The sequence below is a fragment of the Athene noctua genome, chromosome 7 (assembly GCF_965140245.1).
Source record: "Athene noctua chromosome 7, bAthNoc1.hap1.1, whole genome shotgun sequence".
Classification (NCBI taxonomy): domain Eukaryota; kingdom Metazoa; phylum Chordata; class Aves; order Strigiformes; family Strigidae; genus Athene; species Athene noctua.
The window spans coordinates 44,030,786-44,056,235 of NC_134043.1; the positions used below are offsets into that span (position 1 = coordinate 44,030,786).

Here is a 25,450-nt window from a genome sequence, read left to right on the forward strand (position 1 = left end):
CTGGAAGTGCAAGTTACTTCTAAGTGCCATTTTACTGCAGATATAATTGGACATCAAGCACCGATCTTGGAAGTTATCCAAAACCTAATTAAGAAGTTGGATACTCAGATCAGGCTGTGACAGAAAATGAAAATGCCAAATGTGGTTGACAAGCAGGTCTGATCTACCAGCTCTGTTTATAATGCTTGAAAGGATTCTCTTTGCAGCATAATGTATACGAGCAAAGCAGAATTATACATGCAATAGTGAAGGTCAAATTCCAACCTTCATTATGACCCCATTGCTTTCCAGTTGCAGGTAAAAAAGGGGGCTCATCTCTAACTTTAAATAATTGTGAAATTCTCAAGACTGCAAAAGAAGAGAAAGCATCCTCAACCTGAAGGCAACACAAACCAATAATTCTAAGGTCAGTGCCACCACAGTTCACTCAAGCTCAGAGCAAACAGCAGCACCAGGTCCAGTGCCCACTGTCAGTATTTTGTTCTTCATCAGAACAGTGAAAGCTTTGAGCAATGGTGACACTTGCATTGCTGATGCCAGAAGCACATACTGAACTGGATGCTGTAAGGCAGCCCTTAAGTTAAGAGGAATAAGAGATTCAAAACTCACCTGCCTTCCCTGAAATGCCACGCTATTTTTGTCCTTAACCCTAAAACAAGCTTTGGAAGATGCATCTTCTTCCCACTGACAAAAGCCTTCCTTACTTCCTGAACAACAACAAAACCCAATACTCTTGTCCATCTTTTCCAAGACTGTCATCTGTTCCCACCCAGCTGCCAAAACCTCCAGCTTTTCCTCTTGGCAACTTCTACTGGGCAGTTGCTAGTTGTCAAAAAGCTGCAGCATATCAGAATCTTAACATTTGGGACAGTATAAAATAAACACAATTTTAGTATTAAAATAAGTAGTTTTGCAAAACACACTTGGGAAAACAGCAGTCTGTAATGAATGAACAGTAAGAAAAAGTTTCAGGCAATAGCAAATCATTTCTATTGCAAAGAATCTAAGACAAAACTCCTAATCATGTGCCAGCACATCTTGCCTACATTGAAAAAAAAGACAGCTAACACCACAACACAACAATAAGACACTTAATGACAGCTAACTCATGGTAAATATCTGCATGCATGTTCTTAATCCCTTGTATATATGAAGCTAATCAAGTTAACTTTGCTTAACAAACAGGCTTTTGCCAAGAGCAAAAAGCGGGCGCACACACAGTCAGCAAAGATCATCTGATACACAAATACTGGTTTTCCAGTGGTAACTTCACCATGTGCCTGAGCCATCAGGCTAGTCCTGTCTAACACTGGCCAAATGGATCTCACCAGCCCCCAGAGTCTGCAATGGACAAGTCTATTAACTCTTGACTACACTACACAGGACTCAAGCCTCTGTCTGCAAATTTCTTCAATATAATAATGGCCTGTGCCCATTCTTCCCCTTGGTCTCAGCCCAAAGAATGAACTTTAAAGAAATGTATTTAGTCAAATCAGCCCATTCACTCTTATTCATACACAACAGCACTCTCAATGAACACTCTCCTACCAACGATCCAGATGGCTTTCTCCCTGGATGTTCTCTACAGCATTTTTCTTCAGAGCTGAAATGACGCTGAATTCAGAAGTCTCAATCACATTCAGCAAGGATGCATTTTAATGTTAAAAGTTCTGCAGATTTACTTAAAGGACAGAATCACTACCTTCATATAAACACAAGCCATTTTCCTGTTGCTCTGGGGTACAGTGTAACCAGCGTTATCAAAGACTCTGATCAGACTCTAAAGCTCAAAGGATCAAAACCAATTTTGCCATAAATTAGCAATTTTTACCACCCATTTCTGCTGGTGCAACAAATATGTCAAACACAAAAAAAGACTGAACCCATAACTCTAACCAAGGAGTCAAAATCAAGATTTGCTCCCAAACAGTGATAATGAAATATGTCATCTCTAACAAATATTTTTTTACGTGGACAAGGCACATTTGTTCACTAAAAATCTGTGGTGTTTGGGCTCTAAGCATAGAGAATTTCAGTGCACTAGTGGTAAGATACTGAACAAAGGACTGCAGCTAAGCGTGGCTGAATTTGATAGGCATCTCGATAAAAAAAAAAAAGGATGAAAGAAATCTGCAAACACTGAACCAGAGCTTTGGAGGGCTTTTGTTGTTTTTTGACTGTTTAATAAAGATAGAAAAACTATCTGCAACCAGTCACAACAACAAAAAATAGCATCAATGTCAGCAAAAGATTAAGGATAGCCAAATCAAGAATTCAAAAGCACAGGCAGCCCATTGTGCTAGTATCAAAATACGATAAAACCTATGTGTACTTGTACACCAGCACATGCCCTGCATGCTGCCATGCAGTCCAGATGGCAAGTAGCCATACAATGACCATTTGAGAAATTATATATACGTAACATAAGCATGTTTCAAAATCTTTCTGAAGAGATCATTTATTTATATAACAACCTTGGACAGCTTTGAGTGAGCTGGCTAGTAGCCCTCACTGCAAACTTTTCTCCAAACTTCATCAAGTGTGTATTTAACCTGTTGCCGTCCGGTTTGGAAGCAGCTTTAATTTAGCATTATAAATAGCAAAAAGGCACAATTAGCTCCTTGAATTGCCAGTCCTAGCTGCCACTGAAATCAAAGGATCAGGTTCAAAGCATGCCCCTGAGTGTGGTAAACTTCTCACAGGAAATGGATATGCAAGAGCAAATGCTGACGGCTGTGGAATGTACAAAGCAGAGCAATATTTTAGGTCTCGATCCTCAATTAAGATTCATCCTTACGAAGTATTGCAGTGGGGTTACACAGCAGAATTGGATTCCTTGTAATTACTCTGGATAGGATCATGAATGAAAAAACATAGTCTTTAGAGATGTTTCATTAACATCCAGAGATAGCTTAAACATTTCCTCCTCAGCAGCTGACACAAATGTATATACCAGTTGTGTTCGTGCACTCTCAGGCAGCAGCACATTTGTAGGCACAATTCTTCACAATTAGCTTATTAAATCAAACCTGGAGATGTGATCAATACACTCAATACATGGTTCATTTCATAAGAGTCCTGCGTTGTGAGTCATCTCTTCTGCTCTGACCTAAAAACATATTAAACAAGGGGATGCATAACACTGAGGTCTTAACCCAAAAAATGTGCAATTCCTCATCTTAACTTTGCGTAATCAACATTTCTGTGCTGAGACTACTGTATCTACCCTGTACACGATGCCCATTCATTATCACATCTCATGGCTCAAAAAACCTTTTGTATGTTCCCTTTTGTATTATTTTTGGCTGTGGGGAGGAAGAGGTGGGGACCTGTCTGGGAAACAGGAAGCAGGAGGAAGGAGGGGAATGTGTTGTAGAGTAAGGGCAGAACAAAACAGAATAAAAGAGCATTTATACCATGTCTAAATGATAATAAACATATAGGACCAAAATCTGCCTCCAGCCATGCAGGGAACAGTGGGCTGTTTGGCTGAAGTTTAAACTTTAATGTGAGCTCAGCAACTGTCCAAGCACATTTACAAAAAGCCATTTGCTGCTTTTTTGACTTTTTTTTTTTTTTTAATCATTTGGGCACCTTGTTGTCTTAAAAAAGCAAGAAGATGCATGTGCTACTGTGATAAATATGCCAGTCTGGGCACGGAAAAGAGAAGACAACAGACTTCAGTTTCACTGTTGCACTGAGAAAAAAACACTCAAGACTAGAAACAAAGCCATGGGAAGCACAACCGGATTCTCAGCTGGGGTAAATCTGCACTGAGCAGCCCTGATTTCATGGTTCCTGTTTACATCAGCTGAGGACCTTGCCAACACTCAAACTCCATGAAATTCTGCTCCTGATTAGCGCCGTTTAACTCTGTGGCTTACATGAAGCAGAATTTGACATGTTCTTTGACGGCTGGAGATGGTTATTTTATATTACAAATCTTGTCTGCCTTATTAGGAACAATGTGACCCAAATGAAAAAAAAAAAAAGGCAAGAATTTAAAAACACCACCAACTGCAGACATTCTGATACTTGGATTTGGTTTTCTTTTTTTTTTTTTTTGTTAAATCTGAGTAAGTCTATATGGAGGTATTCACAAACTGGTTTCTGCCACTTCTAGGTCAGAGTTTTCATCATCTATGCACAGAAACAACAGCCTTCATGCTTCAACGTCCCACTGTAGGTAAACTTGCCTCTCACTCAAAATGCAGGTGCCCTCCAAAGGATGCTCCCTTACAGCCAAGGGTGTTTTAGCACTGCTTTTCTTTTCTACGGATTTTGATCAGCCTCATATCTCACAGGCAGTGCACCTGGGCTGCTACATACCCTCATAAAAGCAGCACATCCTCTTTAGAAGCAATTTTCTAGAGCACATTGGTAAACTGCCTGTCACTATTGGCCCAACCACTCAGCAGCAACCCAGGCAGCTGCCCACAGGCATCCGAGGAGACCTGTATCCCCAAAGTGAATTAGATCAAACAAAAAGGAGATCTGGCAGGGCCTTTTGTGGATATCATTAGCAACTCAAGGTGTGCTGTCAGAACTGGATAAGGCACTACTCCCTCCTCATGAAAGGATCATGTCAGAGCGGTTTCCAGCAGGCTGTATAGCTACTGGCGGCAGCGTGGCACGGGAAGCCGGGAGATCCCATTAAGAGCCCAGCCATTTATTGACTTGAGAAAGCTCGGCAGGTCAGATCACCAGCTGCTCAGAGTCAGCACACCTCTGCGAGCCAATTTACACAATCACGGCTCTCGCGCTGGCTCACTTTCTTTGGTCTGTTGACTGTGGACACCCACCCAGTTGTTATAGATTTTAATACGCTGCAATATGAAAGTGCTATTTCAGGACAAAGTTATTAATAGCAAAGCAGCCAGAAAATAGCTTAGAAGGAATGCAATGTCTTGGTGTTCCTGGAAGATATGACAATTTCCCAGCATTCAGGTAGCCACCATGGTTAATTCAAGATGTTTCTGTGGACAAGACTGTCTTCTGTTAGATTTGCCAGCTATATGATAAGTCAACATGACATGTCGTCATAGAAATGCCCTGTGTGGGTACCTGCAGACTCCCAAGTCTGCAGAGACTACAATGCAGAAAGGCCCAAAGGGTGGTACTTTGCTACACTAATCAGGCTGGTGAAAAGCAGAGGCTGGGTGCAGTGAGGAAGGAGCAGCAGAAACAGAAGCTAGAAGTTCTGCTCTTCCTAAAGAAGATGGAGGATGGGACAGAACCTGTTTGTGCCCTGCTCAGAAACCTGTCTGACTCCAGGACCTCAGAGAGGATCTGCTTTTCAGCCTTTCTTCCCCTATAAGCACCCACTTCTTTCCTTGTTTCTTCATGCTGCATCTCCTCAGCAACACTCTTAGGCAGGAGCCTCATAGTCAAGGCAAGTCACTGTCCCTTTTCATGCTCTCTCTTAAACCTTCTGTTTCTCCTGGCAAAATACCCCTGGAAATGTATTGGAGAATACTGTGCAAAACCACCAGACCCTGCCTCAAGTTTATGTTGGCAACTTTCCCCCTAAAATTAATTGGGAGGGTTCCCAAATTAATTCCAGCTACATCACTGAACACAACACTCAGCACCACCTTGCAGAGATGATACCAGGCATCTCTCAGCTGGCAAGGCTTTTAGCATCCTTTCTGTCTGTACCCGTGCTGCTGAGAGGTTCTCCGTGAGGCCTTCAGCTTTCCAGCCCCATCCCTAAGTGTCTTCCTTGAACAAACCAAATGAAACTCGATACTGTGTCTCTCCCTGAGACAAAAAAGCCCAAATGATGACAACCAGAATTGGAAAATGTCATGTTCACAGCACTACAGCCCTAACCATTAAACCGTCGTAGACAGCTTGAGCTCACTACCAAACATGCACTGCAGGAACTGCAGTCCCTCAACACTCTCCAGAAAGGAAACAAACAAAACCTATTTACCAACAAGGAAAAGAGGAAACATATTGTAGTCATTATAATCCCAACAGTGAACATGCTATATGGCATATTTCCAACTCAGACATTTTAAAAATGTAGTTAGTTTACCTTAAGTGTCCTATTTTCCCCAATTTCCCTTTTGCACTCTATTTAAGCCTATATAGCATCTCCCGAGATAAGCCTGCCTTTGTGGGTTGGCTGTATACCACTCCTTCCCTCTATTGTCTTTCTGAGATGGGATGGAAGTCTCCAGTGTCACGGCTTGGAAGGCTGCGTCCAGGCTCTCGTGGCTTGGTTTGTGGGAAGGGGAAGAGCGGGAACTGAGGAAGGACAGCCTCTCCCACTCCAGGAGGGGTTCCTCTTCCTCATGGTACAACATTTTGTTTATCATCAATACTGCTTAACTAAAGCTGTTTTAAGTAGCCCACAAAGGCGGAGTCTGTTGCCAGTGCCCAAACACTTCAGACCTCTGTCACCATGCTTTGGTACAATCCCTGCAATAGCTGAACACAAATATCATGTTTCCCCAAGAACAAATTATAGCTTTCAGGAGCTGCAATTTTATTTTGGTTATAAACATACGAAGGTAACCCTTATGATGGGAGAGGAGGAGCCACAGGAGAGACCACAGGCTGAGCCTCTGCTTTGCAGGGAACATTCCTGGGAGCACTTTGCTGCTTTGCCTCCAGCCAGCTCGGCTTCCCAAGTGGTTGTGCTTCCCAACTGGTTGCATGACATCAGAACTGTACTGAGAGCCAAAATGCTGTGTGGCAGGGGCTGCTGGTGGGATCTGCTTCAGAGCCAGAAGTCCAGGAACTGGGACTCAGAAAGGGAGAGCAACGCACTCATACCATGCTTCTTTAGCTAAAGCCGGCACTATTGGCAGCCTACACATTCAGGACACAATTTTTCAGGCATGACTCGTGACTTGGTTGCCACCCTGAGTCCCTGTAGACTACATCACAGCACTTCTGAACACATGGGCTCTGCTCTGAGCACCCCAAAGGTGCTCCCACCATCACTAGAGCAAGGTTCAGGGGTTTTCCTCCATTTCAAATTTCTCTAAGCATTCCCTGCTCTGCAGATGTCCCAGCACCACCCAGCACCGAGCTCGCGACACCTGTCAAAGAAGCATGATGTCAAATTGCCCCTGCAAGCCCCTGAGTGCCCCTAGGCATTTCAGTCCTCCTGTCAAACCTGCTAATGTGTCCCTTCCCTGTCACGAGTAATAGTGCATTCCTGGAAGCAAAAACTGCATTAAAAGTCTTCTTTGCATGAGAGCTAAGAGCTTTCTTTGCCTCATACCATTTTTTCTCATAAATATAATATCAAGGTGATCGTGTTCTTCTCAGACTACTCAGAGTGTTCTGTAAGTAAAACCTGCAATTGGCAAGTTATCAGATGGAAAAATAAAAGCCACATTTGGTTTCTCCCTACACTTAAAAATGACCACGTGCAGTCTCTGAAACAGACCGATCTTTTTAACAAGGTCATGAATAACAGCCGGGGGGGTGAACAAAACCACCCTGCACATGTTTTTCCTTCTACGCTGCTTTCTTACTGATGTTTTGCTCACTTTCTAAGCAAAGAGGAAGCCTCTCCTGTTCCCGTCACCCTGTGTTTATCCACATTCCAGCAGCCAGTGGCTGCTCCTCAGTGCGCTCTCCAAGGGCAAACAACTGGATCTCGCTGTAGTGCATTTTTGAACTTGAGACACATCAAGCTCTGAGTGGGAGTGAGGTGGGAGCCATGAGAGCAGAAATGATAGAGGCAGCTGATGGTGGGACACCATGAAATCTCTTGAAAGCATTGCTCCTGCAGGCTAAGACAAAAAGCACAACACACCCTTCACCTAGTGAAAGGACTAGAAAGTGCACTTTACGAGGCACAGCCTTAGGAGTCTGAACAAATCCTCCCAGATGTCCCTGGTGACAAAGCAGCCCAGTTTGATCAATACAGCAGCATTATTAACACTGCACTTTCTTACATGAGGATAGTCATACGTTCTTGCCTCTGCTGAGCTTGGGGGAAGGGGTGCAAGCTCCTACAGCAATTCACAGGAGAAACATCTCTCTCAAAATCATTAAGATTGCACAAAAAATCTCTTACCCATTTCCATGCAAGCTGCTTTTTGGGAGAGCTCTGCTTCATTAGTATTGATCAAGCTCAGGAGAAATCCCAGAAATAGCATGTGCTTTACGGTTTTCTCAAGAAGAAATTTTGTTTTTAACAACTTTAAGATCCCTATCTTCAGGCTTTTTTCTGCAGCAATGAAGACACTTCCTTTTGGGGGCTGGGTACAGACACATCAATGTAGGTGGTTACAACAGAAGGTAGGACTTCTATGATTAGCAAATTTTGTAAAATTATTATGAGGGTTAGGGGTTAAGTGCATTTGGATTCAAGCAGAAGTAATGATAGTAAAAGGGTATATATCGCTGCCACTCCTGAGCCCCAGCCAAAGTCGTGGCTTTTCTGTGTTTGGCTCTTGACAAACACAGACAATCCTGGTGAGTAACTTGTGAATTGGCAAGAGAATGGAAGGGGAAGAAAAACAGTCCTAGCTAATCACCTGCTTAATCACAGCCAGCAAATCTGAGAATTTTGTTAAAACTAGGTCCTATGTGTGCCTCGTGACAAGTTTGAAGAAGGCTAGAGAGGTACCACCCCTATGCCAGGTGACAGTGTGGGAGAAAACATAGCAGAGAAGCTAAAGGCTGAGTGGTAAACACTGAAAACGTGGGAGGAAGGACTGACTGTAATAATAAACACAAGACCAGCAAATGGCCTTTAAAACCAGGAGAAAGACCTTCTTACCCACAAAGAGAGGTGTGTCATCCATTGCTGGAAAGAAAAACCACCACAGAAATGCTGTATCAGCACGAGCCATCTTTCTCCAGCACTCAGCTGGGACAACACATTGTCAGAAAAGGTGAAAATGACAGACTCGCTCCCCCTCCGCAAGGAAGAAATCCTGCCATGAATCCCCTCTGCCACCTCTCCACTAAGAAACACCAAGACTATCAAAGCCAAACCCCACACCAGGGAGGTGAAAAGCTGAGTTTGAGCACACTAGGCCACCTCCACGCTGTGTCTGCTAAGCATTTCTCACCAGAGAAGTGTGGTGCTGCTCCAGAGCTGCTGGCACAAAGTCCTCCCAGAAAGGGGTGCTGCAAAAGTGTCTAGACAGACTAAAATTAAAAAGAACAAATTATATGACACTGCCCACTGTCTGCAAACCAGGGCCAGATTCTCAGAGGGAGGAGTAAATCGCTAGCACTGTAATCGTAGCTAGTGGAGTCATCTTAATTTACACTAAGCAAGGATCTGGCCCAGAAAAATATTCCTGTCAAGTTTGCAGCCAAAAATTCCTCCGCTAGACCACATTCCACCAGTTAAACTGCCAGGGAAGACAATTGCAGAAAGAATTTAATTAAAATGGAGATCAGGGAGCCGGTATCCTTTTCAAGCTCTGCTCTCGACTTCCTCTCTCCAACAACTGAGCTCTTGGGTGTCCCAGTTTCCCAGCCTGTAAAATGGGCATGCTACAGCTTCCCTGCTCTCTAAGGGCAATGGCTGTGAAGCATCTTATCTGTTCAAAGCCCAACCATCAAAATCAAACAGACATCTGAATGCTCTAAACTTCTGGGTCTTGGATGAAAGGGTATGTATTTTTCTCTGCTGAAACAGCTCTGTCACTGCTCTTAGAAAATTTGAGCTTCAAAAAAACAACTTGCAAATTTTGCTTCCAAGAGTGTAGACGTCAGGTCCTCTGACTTATCAACTGCTGAGGATTGTTGCTGCTCCAGACTGCACAAATTTGCCAGCATAGTCCCCGGTACTGAAATAGAGGTAAGCACAGAGTGCTGCTTTTTCACAATTTTTTCATTCATATTGTACTTCTGAACTTTGACTTTTGTCCTGATTAACATCTGGATGGACAGTGGATTTTCTGCACATCCCTCTGTTTCCAATTCTTACAGGAAGTTATTAGATGGAAGAATACACCCAGGATGTAGTCTAGTGCAATCACACCATCAAGTCATAAGGATGGTGCCATGTGGTACCTCATTGTAGCAGTTCCTTTCTCGCCTTCACTCCCTAATTTCTGTTAAAACATTTGGCTTTTACATGCTGGTCTGCAGGATCATTAGCAACAGAACATGGCTTAGGATCTGCTTTTTTACAGACCTTGTGTTCCATGCAAAAACCCCTCAGATACCCACAACTTAAGAGCTTGCTGAATAAAGGGGAGAAAGACGAGAGTTCCTCTGAAAAGTTTTTTTTTACTGCTGCCCACAGGCAGCTGTACACCTCATTCCTATCTGGCAAGGCCCCACTGTTTTGTTATAACCCCAGCAGACCTTGTATGGAGCAATCAGCTTTCCTCCTGCACAGGAAGGAAAGGGAATCACCCATCTTCTGAACCACCAGGAAAATATTTCTTTACCATGCGAGCAGCCCAAGCTGACTCAAAGGAGCAGAGACAGTTAAAAGCAGCCCAGTGGACAAACACAGCAGGAAAGTCCAGAGCCTGGGGTGACCCGCCAAGCAAACGGACGAGTGCCTTGCAGTTCAGAGCAGCTAACGCAGCCCTGGGCTCATGCCTGAGCTCCTTTGCCTTACACTAGCAGCTTTGGCAAATCCTCCTTTAAGGCAGCGGGGTCAGGGTGGCTGGGAGTCACCCTACTCACAGCCACCACAGCCACCCACTGCAGAGGGTTGTGGCTCGGGACACACACACACACACACACCCCCTCCAGAGGGATGTTTCAGGCTGGCCTGCTCCCTGCCCACATCGGAGGAGCTCCCTTTGCCGAAGAGAAGGGCAGAGGTGTGCTGGGTGGGCACTGAAATTCAAGCAGCTTTTCCCCTTTAACCATGATCCAGGTTAAACACCCACCTCACATCCATCAACCACAAAACCTGTGGTCTTCAACTAACTAACTAACCAGCATATAGATACTGTTTCCCAAACAAAGGGCAGCAACTCACAGCAACCCTGCTCTTCCCCATACTAATACCACCACGTTATTTTCAACCCCATGGTTGTACTTGTGCTTTTAGGCTCTTCAGAATGCTGACACCTTCCACAACTCACTGTCAATAGCGAGCACTCAGAATCAGCTACCATCAAGTCAAGTCATCAGTACCAATTTGACTTCATCCCATTTAAAGTCTGATCTGATTTGTTAAACAAACAAACAGAAATCTGGCATAAATTTTTGTTTCCATTTGCTCTGATGGATTGCAGCCCTCACTATAAAAGCATGCTTAATAAAAACAAATCAGAAAACTAAGGAAACTGATAAAAAGCTTTCACTGTGAAGAAAAGCGGGGAAAAGGGCTTAAGGAGGAAATGCTACATTTTTTGTGATGCCAGCAAAGAGAAGCAGTATATAAAGAAAACTACACAGTGGCAGGAAATAAATCCTTGAGATTGAATTTGGAAAAAGACAAATTAATACATTTATGGAAGAAACAGCAACACACCATGCACGCTCAATACAAAGCAGAGATCCAGAAAGACTGAAAAAAGACCTAGAACAGATAAGATGCAGAGAAGACCAATATAGCTTTGAGGACACATTCTTAGCATCTGATATACAGGAAAACTGGAAGGAACACAGAGATGGAAAGTATAACAAAATTGAAAAGGACATGCACATTTATTACTATTTATCACGTCTGTTCCGCAGTCAGTGTTATAATCTCCAGTCAATGAGCAGGGGTCTCGTTTCACATTTAGATAAAAATCCTTAAAAGAGTTAATATAGATAAAGATGGGAAAAAGCATCACAGACTGTGCAGCTATGAACAGGGTGAACCCAAACAAAGCAATGGACTTGCTCATGGAGAAGAGACAGAATATGGGAGGGGGAGGAATTAGACTCAGGTAGGAGAAAGAACAACCTGTTAGATATTCCTCTCCTAGATGAGGTTTTAGCAGATGCTTCCAAAGAAAGCAGGGCCTCATGCTAGGTGGATTTCAGATGAGACTGGAAAGCACCACCAAGGCATAGACTAAGAAATGGCACCTGGGCGGAAGAAATTAATGATCTAACAGTACTAATTTTGAAGCTTTTTTGTTTCTGGACCAGATCTGTTTATATGCACAGTTTATTGTTGCTGGATGAAGGCAGTGACCAAAACCGCCTTTTCATCATGTGCACTAGGCTCCTGAAACGCATTTGCCTTCAAAATTAGCCAGTAAGACCCCCTTGCTGAACACAAGGTCTTCCCTGACCCTTCTCTAACCTTAGACGCCCAGCTGCAATCAGAATGTGGCCCCACACCCTCCATATGACATGACAGGACAGGACATGGACTTGCTTTTGATTCCAGTCAGAGCAGGAGGAAGCCCCCACCTCCACAAACCTGGTCTCTCCTCTGAGACACATTTCCAACCTGACACACAGTATGCACGTGATGGATTCTCAAAATGACATGTGTCTGGTGACACATATGTGCACACACAAGGACCCTTCATGACTCACATTTACACTACAGCTTTTTGACACCATTAAAACAGAGCAAAAAGGTCTCAAAGAGGACTGACTTACAGAAGTGGATTTTAAGGTCAAAAAGGCCATTCTGATAATTTAATCTGACCCCTGGACAACACAGCCCACTGAATTACACAAAGGGCTCCTTTAGATGCTCATTTACACCCATTTCAGGTTGGCTTCCACTGCAGGATATGAAAGCCCAAGGGTATATCACAATGGGATCCTTCCTTCTTCCCATGGACTGAGACTGTTCAGAAACTGCTCTCATCTGTCTTCATTTCACACATGGGTAATACTGTCCTGGGGGAAGTAATGCCCACACCAGACATCATCCTACCTTGCAGTGTTGGGGAGAGCACATTTAGCACACAGAAACATCTTCTCATTCCCTCCCACCCCCACATTTTCTTCATTTGAAAAACCAACGAAAACAAATCATGCTACATCCTTTGTTTTATAGAGGGCAGCTCAGGACCTCCCACTCTTTCATGGAAAGAAAATTTCTTTCCGGTACAGCTTCCATTATTTATTAGCTGAAGAGGGGGGAAGAAATGGTATTTATAGGATGCCTAAGGCCATGCTCACTATAAACCAGAAATAAGCCAATATAGCTAGAGCACAACTTAGTGGCCTATTGTGCAACATTTTAAAAAATGTACTCTCTCATTATGGCACTTGAGAATATCTCCTCCCCCCAACACCAGTGGAAATACATTTATGAGAACCATAGAGCAGGAATATTGTTTCAACCAAATCATTAAAATGGGTGTACTGCTTTCTGCCCACATCCTGACATTTATTCCACATCCTGACAAGACCTGGGATTTGTATAGACAGTTCTCCTGCAAGGTGTCAAGTGACTTCGTGGACACTGGGCCAGGGTAAATCCATGTATCGCCGCCACTGTGACTGGCAGCTCTGCGTTAGTTTGCATCAGCCCAGGATCTGACTCACTCACTGATCTGAAATCCCCAACATGATGTGGGTACTATTCTTCCCATTTACAAAGAGAAAAAGCATTCAGAACTGAATGTCAAATGTTTCCTTGACCTTTTCCACTTAAACATAAAGAAATGGGAAGGAGACAGAAATTCCCATCTTATACCACAGTGCAACAACATCTGACCAGAGATGCAGCTTGCTCAAACAAAACACTGACTGAATTACAAAGCCTTGCAGCTGGAATAGCTCTCACTGCACGAAGATAATCCATGTGAGACAGCCCCAATAGGAGAAGTCTTTGACCTCGGGCATCCACTCAGTGTCCAGCTCAACAGACATTCAGGACTTGTAAGATGAGTATTCAGCATTTTCTAAAAGTCACATGCGCTGGAGGTATTCGGGAGTAAGAAACCACCCACGCCTTGTTTCCCTTGCTTTCCCTCAAATGTGTTCTTCAAAGAAATGTAACACGAATTTCTCATGTCAGAAAAAGGAATCCCAATGCAGCCTTTGTAGGGCTCTGTGCACCTACTGGTATTCTTCTCAGTACTGAGAAACTATGCTGGGAAGTCACCCATTTACCAAGTCCGTCACACCAGAAAGTAGCTCTGCACTGGCATTCTTCAGTTCTCCCTCAAACAACTGGGGCTTATTCACATTTTAAACAAACCACCAAAGCTCAGAAAGCCCAAGATGAGCTAGGCACAGTCAGTAAAGAGTATTTAAACTGAGTACTCTGAAACTCATTTGCCAGCATCCAAGAAAAACTAATAAAGGAGTCACTATCAGAAAACACAACACTGTCTTGAGTGAGCAGAAAATCAGGGCTGCCTGAAGAGAGAGCATGAGCTCTGCAGTCAATTCAGAAGTACAAGGTGGTGCCATGGGACCAGGCTGTTCTGGAGGCATGTGAACTGAGCAGAGCAAGGCCCCTGCATCACCTTCTTAACCCCCAAATCACCGCTGCTCCTGAGGCACCGATTCAAGCAAGCATCTTCATCCAGGGAAGCACTGGAGACAGAGATTTCAGCATGCACCTGGAGGGTTTTCATACTGTAATCAGTGGAAGAAACAGCAAAGCTCTTTCTGACCTTAACTGTACAAGCAAACACCAAAAGACTCATTCCCTCTAGAAAAAACCCTCATAGATTAAACCAGACCCTTCCATTTTCAAACGTCATACACAACCACCTTTCTTTTCACTCTAAAAATACAGGAGAGCTAAGGGATGTGCCAATAAGTCAACACTGTTTTCCTGAAGTAGATAGTAGGAAACTACCCCAGGTGACATCCACTTACTCTGAAATTCTCAAACCTGCAGGAGAAGCATCTTACAAGCTCTTTCACTGGGTCGAGTCAGCACTCACAGCAGTCTGACTCTTATTCCAAGATACTGGAGACCTCCGAAACTCTAAGTGCTTCCTTCCTCTGGTCTGATCAGACAGCAACACCCCTTACTCTCACTATTTGACTGCAACTCCCACCACTCTTTCACACATTTCTTAAAGCCCCAACTCTCAGACACTTCTGGTTACATCAGAAACAGCTTTCTCAGCACCAAAACTAAGCTCCCGGTTTCCTTGACTGTGCAGGAAAGCCTACAAGCATGACTTTACACTATCCCAAAAGACCAGAAACCAAACAGGCCTTGCTAAGAACCTGACGTACAGCAACCTTCAGGTGTTCACAACCACTCTGAGGTGCCAGTGTAGCTTATGAACAGCTGCAGGAGGGCTGTGACACCATCAGAGTGAACTGAGACAGCAGGATCTGATGAAGACAGAAAAGAGGCATTTTGCCCAAAATGACCGTATTCTCAAAGCAGTCAGACCACTGCCCTTTGCTTCTCCCTTATTATTTTAAAATGTGGACAAATTTAAAAATTAAAAATAAAAGCAAGAGACTCTGAAGTTCATCCCCACCTCATCTAGTCACTAATGAGGGAGGTTTCTTTTCACTGGCACCAATTTTCCATTGAGCAGCAAACACAGCCTCTCCACTGTCCACGTGTCGGAAACAAAGCCACTTCTGGCCTGATGCTTTCCATATGAAACACCAGCTCCCATCCTTCTTCTCCCGTCTCCCTTCCTCCTTTCCATACTTTATTACTCACACGGCAGCTGTAGTAGCTTGCAGATGAGTGGAATGTTTTCTTCAGAGCAGCATAAATTTTCCAGGCTGACAGGGGAGGCCAGAAGAAAGAAAAGAAAAAAACAACACCCAAACCAGGATTATTTAGTATTTTTCACCAGCTCAAAGCAGGCAGCAAGCTCTGCAGGGCTGGCACCCTTCAAGTCACTGTGCAGCCACAGGAAAAGAACGAAACCCCTGAGCCTTCACCTCGCCCTGCACCCTGAGATGTGGGGCACCTCAGATCCAGCAGTAAGCCAGAGGTGCCAAGGGAGGGTGTGTGCACTGACTCCTCATCAACAAACCAGTACAGCACCTTGCCATCAGCAGCTGAGCAAAGGAGAGAGGAGTGACAAAAAGTTGCAAGGAGCCAAGGAAAATGTGTGATTTGTGCATCTCACACATCAACATGCCTTGCCAGACCCTTGCCTAGAGGGAGGGAGAACAGGCACCCAGGTTAGAGACCAGAAGTATCTACACATCTCTTACAGCATTATGTAGAGTTGTGGCTGTGGTTCTCAAAAGATGCAAGAGTCACAGGATGCAGAGAGTCTGGATACCATTTACTAGCCAAATTGATAATAGCTGAGAAAAATTAATCGAGTTCCAGGGGCACAAGCCCTGAAACAGAAGGGTAAAATTGACAACAAAGATGTTAGCTAAACCAAGTCTCTCACTGAAAACAGGGCTAGGCTCTCATGAAAACTTCTAGCAAGTAGAAATGCTTGAAATATTTCTACTAAACGTTCCCCCACAAATTACATTTTTGTCCAATCTAAAGTGTTTCATTGGAATATATTGGTTTTGGAGTCACCATGTCATCCACTGAAATTTCACACATCCAAGATGTAAACTGGAAGGGCAGACCTAAATCAAGCAAAGAAGCAACTCAAATCCAGGTCTCTAACATCACACCTCAGTGCTGTGATGTGGCCACTCTTCATTTTGGGTGTAAAAAGTAAGCAGACAGCAGCGCCTCTCACCCCTTCTACTCTTCCACCCACTGAACATTTTTCACTATGGCCTTTCCTCGCTGGAACCTTTGTTTTCCATCCTGCCCTGGTGGAGAATAAAGCCAGGCAATTAAAGGCAGCCCCCTCCTTCACCCCAGCAGCACAAAACAATGCAGTGCAACGCCAATTCCCCTCCTGGGCTGGAGTGAAGACAAGTCAGCAGAAATTGCAAACATTTACAAACCTAAGAACTGTCCTCATGCCTGAAAGTGAACTTTGCCCACTCGAGAGTCAGAATTAAAAGCAAATGCCTAACAGTATAGTAGCCTATTAGTAGTGAAAGCATTTTTAAAATCTAATTTACTTGTCATGCCACATGCATTTTTCCTCACCGCACATTCCAAGCAAACAGTCATTTTCACTTTGATTTCCAGTCATTTCACTCCAGACGCATGGGAAGAATGCTGCAGCGCGAGAGCTACATAGGCAGCAGGTAGGCAAGACAATCCTGTCCAAAAAACACAAAACCTGCTTCCAGGGCTTTTTTAATTATATAGATGGAGATAATTACATTGATTGCAGTTTCTGTCCGAACATGTTGGTTTACAAAGGTCTGTCACGGTCAGACATCAACCCTATGCCAGTGCCCCTTTAAAACTGACCTTGGGAGGCTGCAGGTTTAAGGGCAGGATTCGTAAATCAGGACACTAACTGGAATGTCTCAGAAGAGCCTCTCACAAGCCAGCATCCTTCTCTGTCACATCCTTCTCCATCAATCACACTGTGTCCCAAGCTCACCTGTGTCACTGCCTACTTCTCTATCCCTTGTGGAATAGGACCTGTTGACCCCCACGTATGATTTAAACCCCAGCTTTGCACTCAGGTCCACAATGCTGAGAAATAACCAAGAGAATTAGGACATGTGCGACATGGTCTATAAGCACCATGCTCAAAAACATTACAACCCTTAAGTAAGTATGCTTACTGGACCTTCAGCAAGCATTAATACGCAGTCTGCGCATAAATGACTCAGACTCTTTAGCGTACGTCGTAAAGCATACCACATGCATCTTAACAGTTCTCCAATCAATAACACATGCAATGAATACACAGTTGCACTGAGAGGAAATGCTCTGGACTGGAAAGGATCCTTCATGTGTAAGAAGAGGGAGAGGATGGGTACCTGCTTTGAAAGGATTAAGAGCATCAGAGCCGCTTAACATATGAGAGATGATATATTAAACCTTGTAATCAAAAATAATCCCATCCCTTCCTGCCCAACCTTCCTCCACCCAACCCCAACACCTTTTAAAAACCTAGAGAAGGGGTCAATTAGTACTATGCACAGGTTGTCTCAAAGACAACAAAGACCTCTGGGCAGGGCAATTTAAGCTTACCTTTTGGATCCTTGTTTTCATTTTTTCGGAGAGGCAATGCTGCACCCCGCCGAGGGCTCCCTGTGCAGGAGCTGTCCTGTGCTTTCAGCACCTGCTGGCTGGCGTGGCAGGATTTGGGCCAGCAGCTTCAATGGGGCTAGCTGCCCATCTCCCCGTAGCCCAGTGCAACCTTCTCCTGCCCCAGCCCCACAAACCCGTAATACGAATCCTCACAGCAGCCCTACAAGAATGGAAGAGCTGCCAACTCATCCTGTAACTGAAAAACTGAGAAGCAAAGGTGTGGTGTCCTGATTAAATCCAAGATGTCCAACTATCTTTGAGCATAAAGGCTGAAACGATTTCTTTTAAGAAGGGAAATGAGACACAAACCCTGCTCTCACAGGGAGCCTAACAACCTGAACAGCCAGGCAGACTTCCTCACCAGCTGCTGCCAGAGCAGGCATGGCAAATACAGCCTGGTGAACACAGAGATACGTGAGCTTTTAATGATGTACACACCTATCTCTGTACTGCCAGCTCTCAAAATGCCACAATAGTGGCATTTTCTTAATGCTGCTGGAATTAAGTAAGCCTTGAAAACCCCAGGTTTTTTATTTCTGAGACTAAAAGAGAATAAAACAAATTTTCAGTGGCTCAGAAGCAAGGAAAGTAAAAAGAACATCAAACTAAAAAATGTCTGTGATTTTAAGGACAATCTGTGTCTTGGGAATCAGGCACGTGATTTTTTAACTTAAAGTGGCAATGCTGGGAAGGGCACACAGCCAACAGAGTACCAAACTTAGGCACCCAAAACACATGTAGCACCTATCAAGACTGAATCCAATGGAAGAAAACTTTGATGGTCCAAATACAACAGCATCAAGCTGGGGAATACACCTGTGTAACATCTGTACTCCAAACCTGTTCTCTACCCAGGAAAATCTGGGAGGAGGGAGGCTCTTTCCCTGGCAGGTTTCTTTTATTTGTTTGCTACAGAACCAGCTGAACCCTGCAGTTCAGGTGAATCCAGATTCATCTGGACCAAGGCAGAGCAGCCATAGTACAAAGAGGACCTGTGGGGAGAAGAAATTCAGTAATTCAGGTAGGTGATTCCTGCAACTTGAGCCTGAAAGACACCAAAAAAATGACACTCCCAACTCCTGAGTGTTGCTGGGAGTTTGGAAGTGGTGGGGGCATTGTTGATAAATACGAAGCAGAAGGGGCAGCAGGCACTTCAGAGTCCAGGGAAACAGAAGGGAAAGTAAGAGGGACTCAGCACCATTCTTGAAAACACCTTTATTAACTCTCCAGAATTTAGGTTTACCATCAGAAAGGAAAACCGCCACCAATCACATTACCTGTGAATAACTTTTTATGAGGTTTTGAGCGTGGTGATCAAAAGGCTACATTCTTTCTTCCCCTCTGCAGAATGTGACAAACTTGATAGGAGATGAGGTGTACTATTACCCCATTGCTTAATGTACTGAACACCAAAGCTGCTCAGCCAGTGAGCAAAATCCCTTTGTTTTATAAGGACAATTGCAAATGAGGTTGTTCATATGCAGCTACAGAGTCAAACAGAAGCAGCTCCCTTCTCACTCCCCCATAACATGTTTCCCAATGCAAAATGGAGAAGCAACACACTGGATGTTTCTCAGCAGAGACTCATTTGACAAGGCCTCAAAAAATACGGCAACATCCAGATGATACCCTTTGCCTCCACCCTGGAGAGCTTAAGTGTGAAATTACTGCGTGGAACTGCAGACCTTCTGCCGTTTCCACATGGAAGTATCACATTGCAGACTAGCTATATACCATGACTTTTATGGAGCTTACTCTAATCTGTGCATTGCTTATTCAACAGGTCATACAGAAACGTGTGGGCTTGGGGGAGGGGAGGTTAAAGCATCCCAAACAAATAAAATATTTTCTAGCTGAGTACCCACATTATGATTGTGCATTGCTTAAAGGCATTCACTCCATTTCAAAATCACTTGACACAAGTCACAGACATAATCATCTATTAAGACCTGTAACGTGGATAGCGGGGCTCTACATTTTCACAATGCCAAGAAATAATCACTTATAACAACAAATGCTGTAATTAAGGAATCATGAAACAGTAGGGACAGCAATTTCAAGTCTGTCTTTTCTCTCTTTCTCCATCTCTTTCTACAAGGTGATAGGAGCATGCTTTCAGCACATGGAGCAAGCAGAGAGCCTGCAGGTATAAATGGACTGGTGCTTAGAGTCTGAAATACACTGCATTACACATGTGGCTGTTCTTGGAAGTCAACCATTTCTGCAAGTTATTCTCAAGAGGCATGATGTACTATAAGCACTTAAGAAATGTGTTACACTGTGACTGGAACCAAGATGAAATAGCAATATTAAAAGAGATGGTTTAGTTTATGTAGTGGCCAACTATGCCATTAAACCAGAACAATGGAGACGATGGGGAGGCGGGAATGTTCTCCAGTGTGATTTATTCCTTTCCAGTAGCAGTGGAAATTTTTCCTGTAGGCCTGAAAATGACCCTGTCTGCCAAATAGAAGTCAGCATTAAGATGTAAGAGTTCTGCTAGATTAGTCACCTCGGGATACTCTGCTCTCACACAGCACAGTGATCCCAAAGCGCTTTGCCAGAACAGGTCAAAGCTCAGCCTCCCAGCCCCGCAACGACCATGCCTTAGCATTGCTGTTGTCAGTCACTTCAGAAAGGGGGAAACTGAGACTTCAAGACTTGATTAAAAATATGCAAAGAAGGCTCTACGACAGAGTCAAGAGTGAAACAAAGGCTTCCTTGATCCTATGCTTTACAGGAAACATGCATCTCCCTTGGAAGGATCATTGTTTGCTGCAGCTGAGAACAACCAGGTCAGCCAAGGCAAGAGGAAATGTTATCAGGCAATGGTTATCAGGCAAACGATACTATGCTGTTGCCACTTCTGCTAGCCAGTCACACACGTGGGAAAGGCTGGCTCTTTCAGAGTAAGCCCGGGTTTGGAAGCTAAATCCTGCTGATTTTATACACCTGTATCAGCTGCACACACAGTGACCCTGTGCATCTACCTGCTCTCTGTGCTCCTGTGCTCTGAAATTATGAGAATGACCATGATAGAGGCTGTCCTATGGCCCACACAGAATATGCAGAGAGCCCCAAAATGTCTCCTGATCAGACCCCTTCTCCACACAAGGACAGTGAGTCCAGAGTCATCCAAGGGGCCTATGGAGAAGAATAATAGGGATGGCTTGATATGTTACCCCTAAGACACATATCTGACTAGAAAAGATGCCTTCTGCACACTGATCTTTTCATGACCCCCCCAAGTGACATTGCCAAGGCCCAGGAGGAAGAACAGGCTGAAGCCCCATGTCCTGCCCTTTTCAATTCTCAGCCCTGCTCTCTCCCTCTTTGCAGCCTGGCACACCGAGAGTGGGACCACGTGCAGCTGCACGGGCTACACTCCTCACAGTCGCCTCCCTCAGAGACAGCCTCCTACCCACTTCCTTCCTCTGCAGAGTAACAAGGCACTCTTCAGCCTCGTGCTGTCTCTCCAGCAGTCTGTTTCCAATCTCGGGGATGCCACATCAGACAGCTACCCCTGAGCAGTGGCGTATGTGGCCAAAGGTACTCCCGCTGCAGCGCAGCAGCCACGCAGGTGCTGACATCTCCCCCTGCCCTGGTGCTGAACTGCAGAGTCAGCTCGCAGGGACAGAGAGCAACTAGGACGGTTCAATCAGAGCCAGGATGAAGCATCAGGCAGGAACACACAGATGCTGAGATACCAGCCGGCTGACGTAGAGCGAACGCCTCATTTTCCAACGCACAGAGCCCACCTCTTCTTCCTTTAATCTCCTTCAGTGCCGTGGCGGTTCAACACTGCTGTAAAAGCTAAACAAAGACTAAACAAAGTTCTCTCTCTCCTGATGAAGTTGTGCTATGAATTCATTAGATCCTGACCTCCCCACTCCAAGAAAACACCCTCCTCACCTCAAAAGTGTTTTGCCTGAAGGAGTACACCCAAAGCTGACATAGTGAAGCTAAGCTTTTGCTGCCTGAAAACCAAGCCCTCCCTTCCCAACATGTGTTTTAAAAGAACATGAAACGTGTCATGGATTCAGTTCCAGCTTCCACTTCAGGTATTTCCACTTTTAAATGTAAACTATGTCCAGGGTGGAGTGAGGGGTTGGTTTTTTTTTTCATTTTTTCCTCCTAAAAACAAAACCTACACAAGACAATGACAATCTCTTCCTACAGAAAATCTGTTTGTTTTGTACATATTACTTGGTTGGTCTCATTCAACTCCAATACTAACAGTCAAAAGCACAGATCCCAAACTTGCTCACATTTCTCTTGCAGTGCGAAGGAAAAAAGGGAGAGATCAGCTGATCAGCAAGCATTTAGCAACCTGCCTGTGCTGTCAGTGCCCTCTGTGAGTGATGGGTGTTTCACAATCGGAAATATGAGCAACTGCCCCAGCTGTGTAGTCCTCAGCCAGCAGCTACAAAAGTGTGGTACAGACTCAGGAGAAAAGGAAGACAGGACTGTGTCAACACCGTCAACCCAAGGTGTCCTCTGATTTTCAGTGGGGCAAATGCATCTTTTATGGTATCACAGTAGACACCACTTCTAGGAGCCGGAACTGGCACTCTCCACATCAAGCACTAGTAGCTGCTAATCTCAAAACAACTGGAGCTCACAACGTGGTAAGGATCCTGCTCTCAACCCACACAACTACTTCCCCCCTTTTAAGAGGCTGAAGTAATCTCCTGGGGAGCTTTGCTGCTGGGAGGAGCACCGCTCTGGAGCCTCTGTGGAGCTCCGGTATGGCACCAGAGCTCTTCATGGGAGTGGAGGCAGACCCATTCAAGTGTTTTCACTCAAAATTAAAGCTGCTGCTTCCCACAGGGATCAGGCACTGCCCTGTCAGCCCTCTTCCCGGGGGTCTTGACTGCAGCCTGACAGTTTGAAGGGATACCTTTGGAAACACACATACATGCACACACCCCCCTCGCCCCAGACTTGCCACGGTTTGCCTAAAATAAATAAATCCCCAAGACCTGACTACATTTGCAAGTGATTCAGAGGAATTAAATTGGGGTCTGTGTGTCAGTGGGTCTGCCAAGTCTGCGTGACAGCATGCTCTGTACAGCCAGCTTCAGCTGCTCCCACCACTGAGAGATCAGTTTTGTTGCCTGTTGTTTGCAAGGAGAGTCCACGCAGCAACAGGGGAATAACAACAAACTGTAAATACAGGATGTATTATGAAACATCAGGCACTGGTTGGATGATTTGAGGGGAAATAAGAGAAAATGTAATAAATTATTTTCAACTTCTCTTCAAACATACGTGGATAATCAGTGGGGTTTAACCAGGAGAGGGTGAGTTTAAATTTCACAATAGCAACAGTGGGCTCGGGTAGCTACATTTTACTGTATAAAACAAACTGCTGCTCTTCCACGCATAAAAGAAGGCAGCAGGAGACAGAGTATCACACACAGTACTGCCTAAAGCATGCTGGCTATGTCAACAGATTATCTCGCTTTGGACTGTCTGGACTGTTACTAATACGCAACTGAATATGCAACTGATCCAACAACAATGATGCTAGGAAATGAATTTTTAGAATTAAATTATATTAACCTCTTCAGTTTAATTAGCATGTTAAAAATATAAAAGGAAAGCAGATGTGACCATCATGGATGTGCGATCTGAATATTAATAACAGAAAGCATCCCCTCCCCCTCGGAGGATAAAGCAAAGTTGGATCGGTCATTTTGCAAATGCAATCTTGAATGTGTTCATACTGTTGCTATCAATAAACCTTTTGTGTGTGTGCATATACACACACAAAGCTGAAGCCAAAACAATTTTACTAGGTTAAACCTTTAAAGATCCAACCCCAGTCCAGCTGGATGACAATGCTACAGCCAGAGTGCTCCCCTGAAGCCCTACCATGCACATTTCTCCCCACACACTTCTGAGGAAAAATTAAATGAACATCACAAGCTGTCACTCACTGGAGACCTAATACATGCTACCCTCATGCTAGCCAAGACCAAGGTGAACGCTGGCAAGATGAAATCCAGTGGCTCGTTATTCTTACACTGATAGTGCCACGAGTCCGTGCGCTGCATTAGCACCACATGTCATCCCAGCCACACTCCACTATTCCTACACACCAGTGGTTGGTTTTTTTTTTCTTTTAGAGACACTAGTTTCCAGAATTTCACCTGGCACATCACCTCTGCCAGAAAATCACACCAAGAAACAGGATTGACTCACAGTGTCCTGCCGTCATGAGAAATCCTGTCTTTTCTTTCCCCTCAGTATCCCAGTTGATAACTATTTATATCTATGCATTTGGGCTCATAGTTCATTTTATACAACTCTTTTCTCTGTAACCTACTCTTCTCCTTGGTCTTATTTATTCACAATACCAATCATCATTTTAATGCATTCGTAATACTTTATATCCATCTTTATCCTAATTCTGTATGCATATTAACCCTACAGTGCCTCAAAACATGCCGGTTTACTGGAACCAGCCTAAGGCGTCATTGTTTTAAGATACAGCAAGAGTGTGTGTTTCTTCCCATCTTCTAAAAAAAAAAAAAAACGAAAAAAAGAATGAAAAATAAGTCACCTCCCTAGTTAAAGAATTCACCCTAAAAGCTTTTGTTACTGCTTCCACACACCTGCCCACCCCTGATCTCTGATTTAAGCTACGATTTTTATTGACATATACTAATTACCTGAAAATAAAAATGATCTATTCCGTTTCCAACAGCTGCCAGTTGTCAGCACTGGCTGGAAGTGATCAGCCTTGTTTAAAAGAACAACAACAACAAAAAAAAAAATCTAAGCTCAAAAATAAAATAAAAATAGTAGTCATCATAAAAACAAAACCCTAAAGAATGCCACCGGATCTCAGGTGCTGCCGGGCTTGCTCAGAAAAGACTGAAGGCAGACAGATTTGAATGGACTGCTCAGTTTTGTCATGGCAAAAAATACAGATTTAAAGGTCTACCCACGCGGAGAAAAAAAAAAAAAAAAAAAAAAAAAAAAAGAAACACCAAAAAAAACCAACCCTGAATTAAAGAACAAAAATAAAATAAAGTCAGAAATGCAGCCCCAATGCATCGACTGTCTGCGCTTAAGAGATTTACAGGAGTAATTTAAATGATTCACCTGCTGCCAGTTTTCCTCCAAGGATGGCAAAGCTGAGAAGTAGCCGGTGTCGTGGACAAGCTGGAGTTCCTGGAATATACTATAACTAGCCAAGACATCCATGCTGCTGCTGAGCAAGACCCTTTCTTTCTGCTTTTGTGTGTGTTTGTTTGCTCGGGTGGGGGGTTGTTTTTGATCATAAAAAAAAAAAAAAAAAAAGGAGGAGGAAAATCAACCAATGATAGATCCAGCGTCCCCTTGGCTTTGTTTTGTTTCAGTCACACTTTAAAAAAAGAGAGAGAGAGAGAATCAGCGCGGAGGGACGGCGAGGGCCGGGGGCCGGGCCGAGGAGGACGAGAGGCGCCGGCGCGCACCGAGCACCCCGCGGCCGCCGCACCGGGGCACGTCCCCGCCGCCGCACAGCCCCGCGCCGCG

General features: G+C 44.3%; 1 protein-coding gene across 2 annotated transcripts in view; it reads right to left on the reverse strand.

Annotated features, from left to right (window-relative positions):
- The window catches only part of KLF7 (KLF transcription factor 7), a 60,635-nt gene extending 35,441 nt beyond the window's left edge, over positions 1 to 25,194 (reverse strand). For both annotated transcript variants that reach the window (XR_012633939.1, XM_074910479.1), the window contains exon 1: positions 25,037 to 25,194. Coding sequence is in view for 1 of the 2 variants with exons in the window: in XM_074910479.1 (XP_074766580.1) it covers positions 25,037 to 25,138 (102 nt within the window). In the remaining variant the exon portion in view is untranslated. The remainder of the gene's footprint in view (positions 1 to 25,036) is intronic.
- Positions 25,195 to 25,450: the final 256 nt, after the last annotated feature.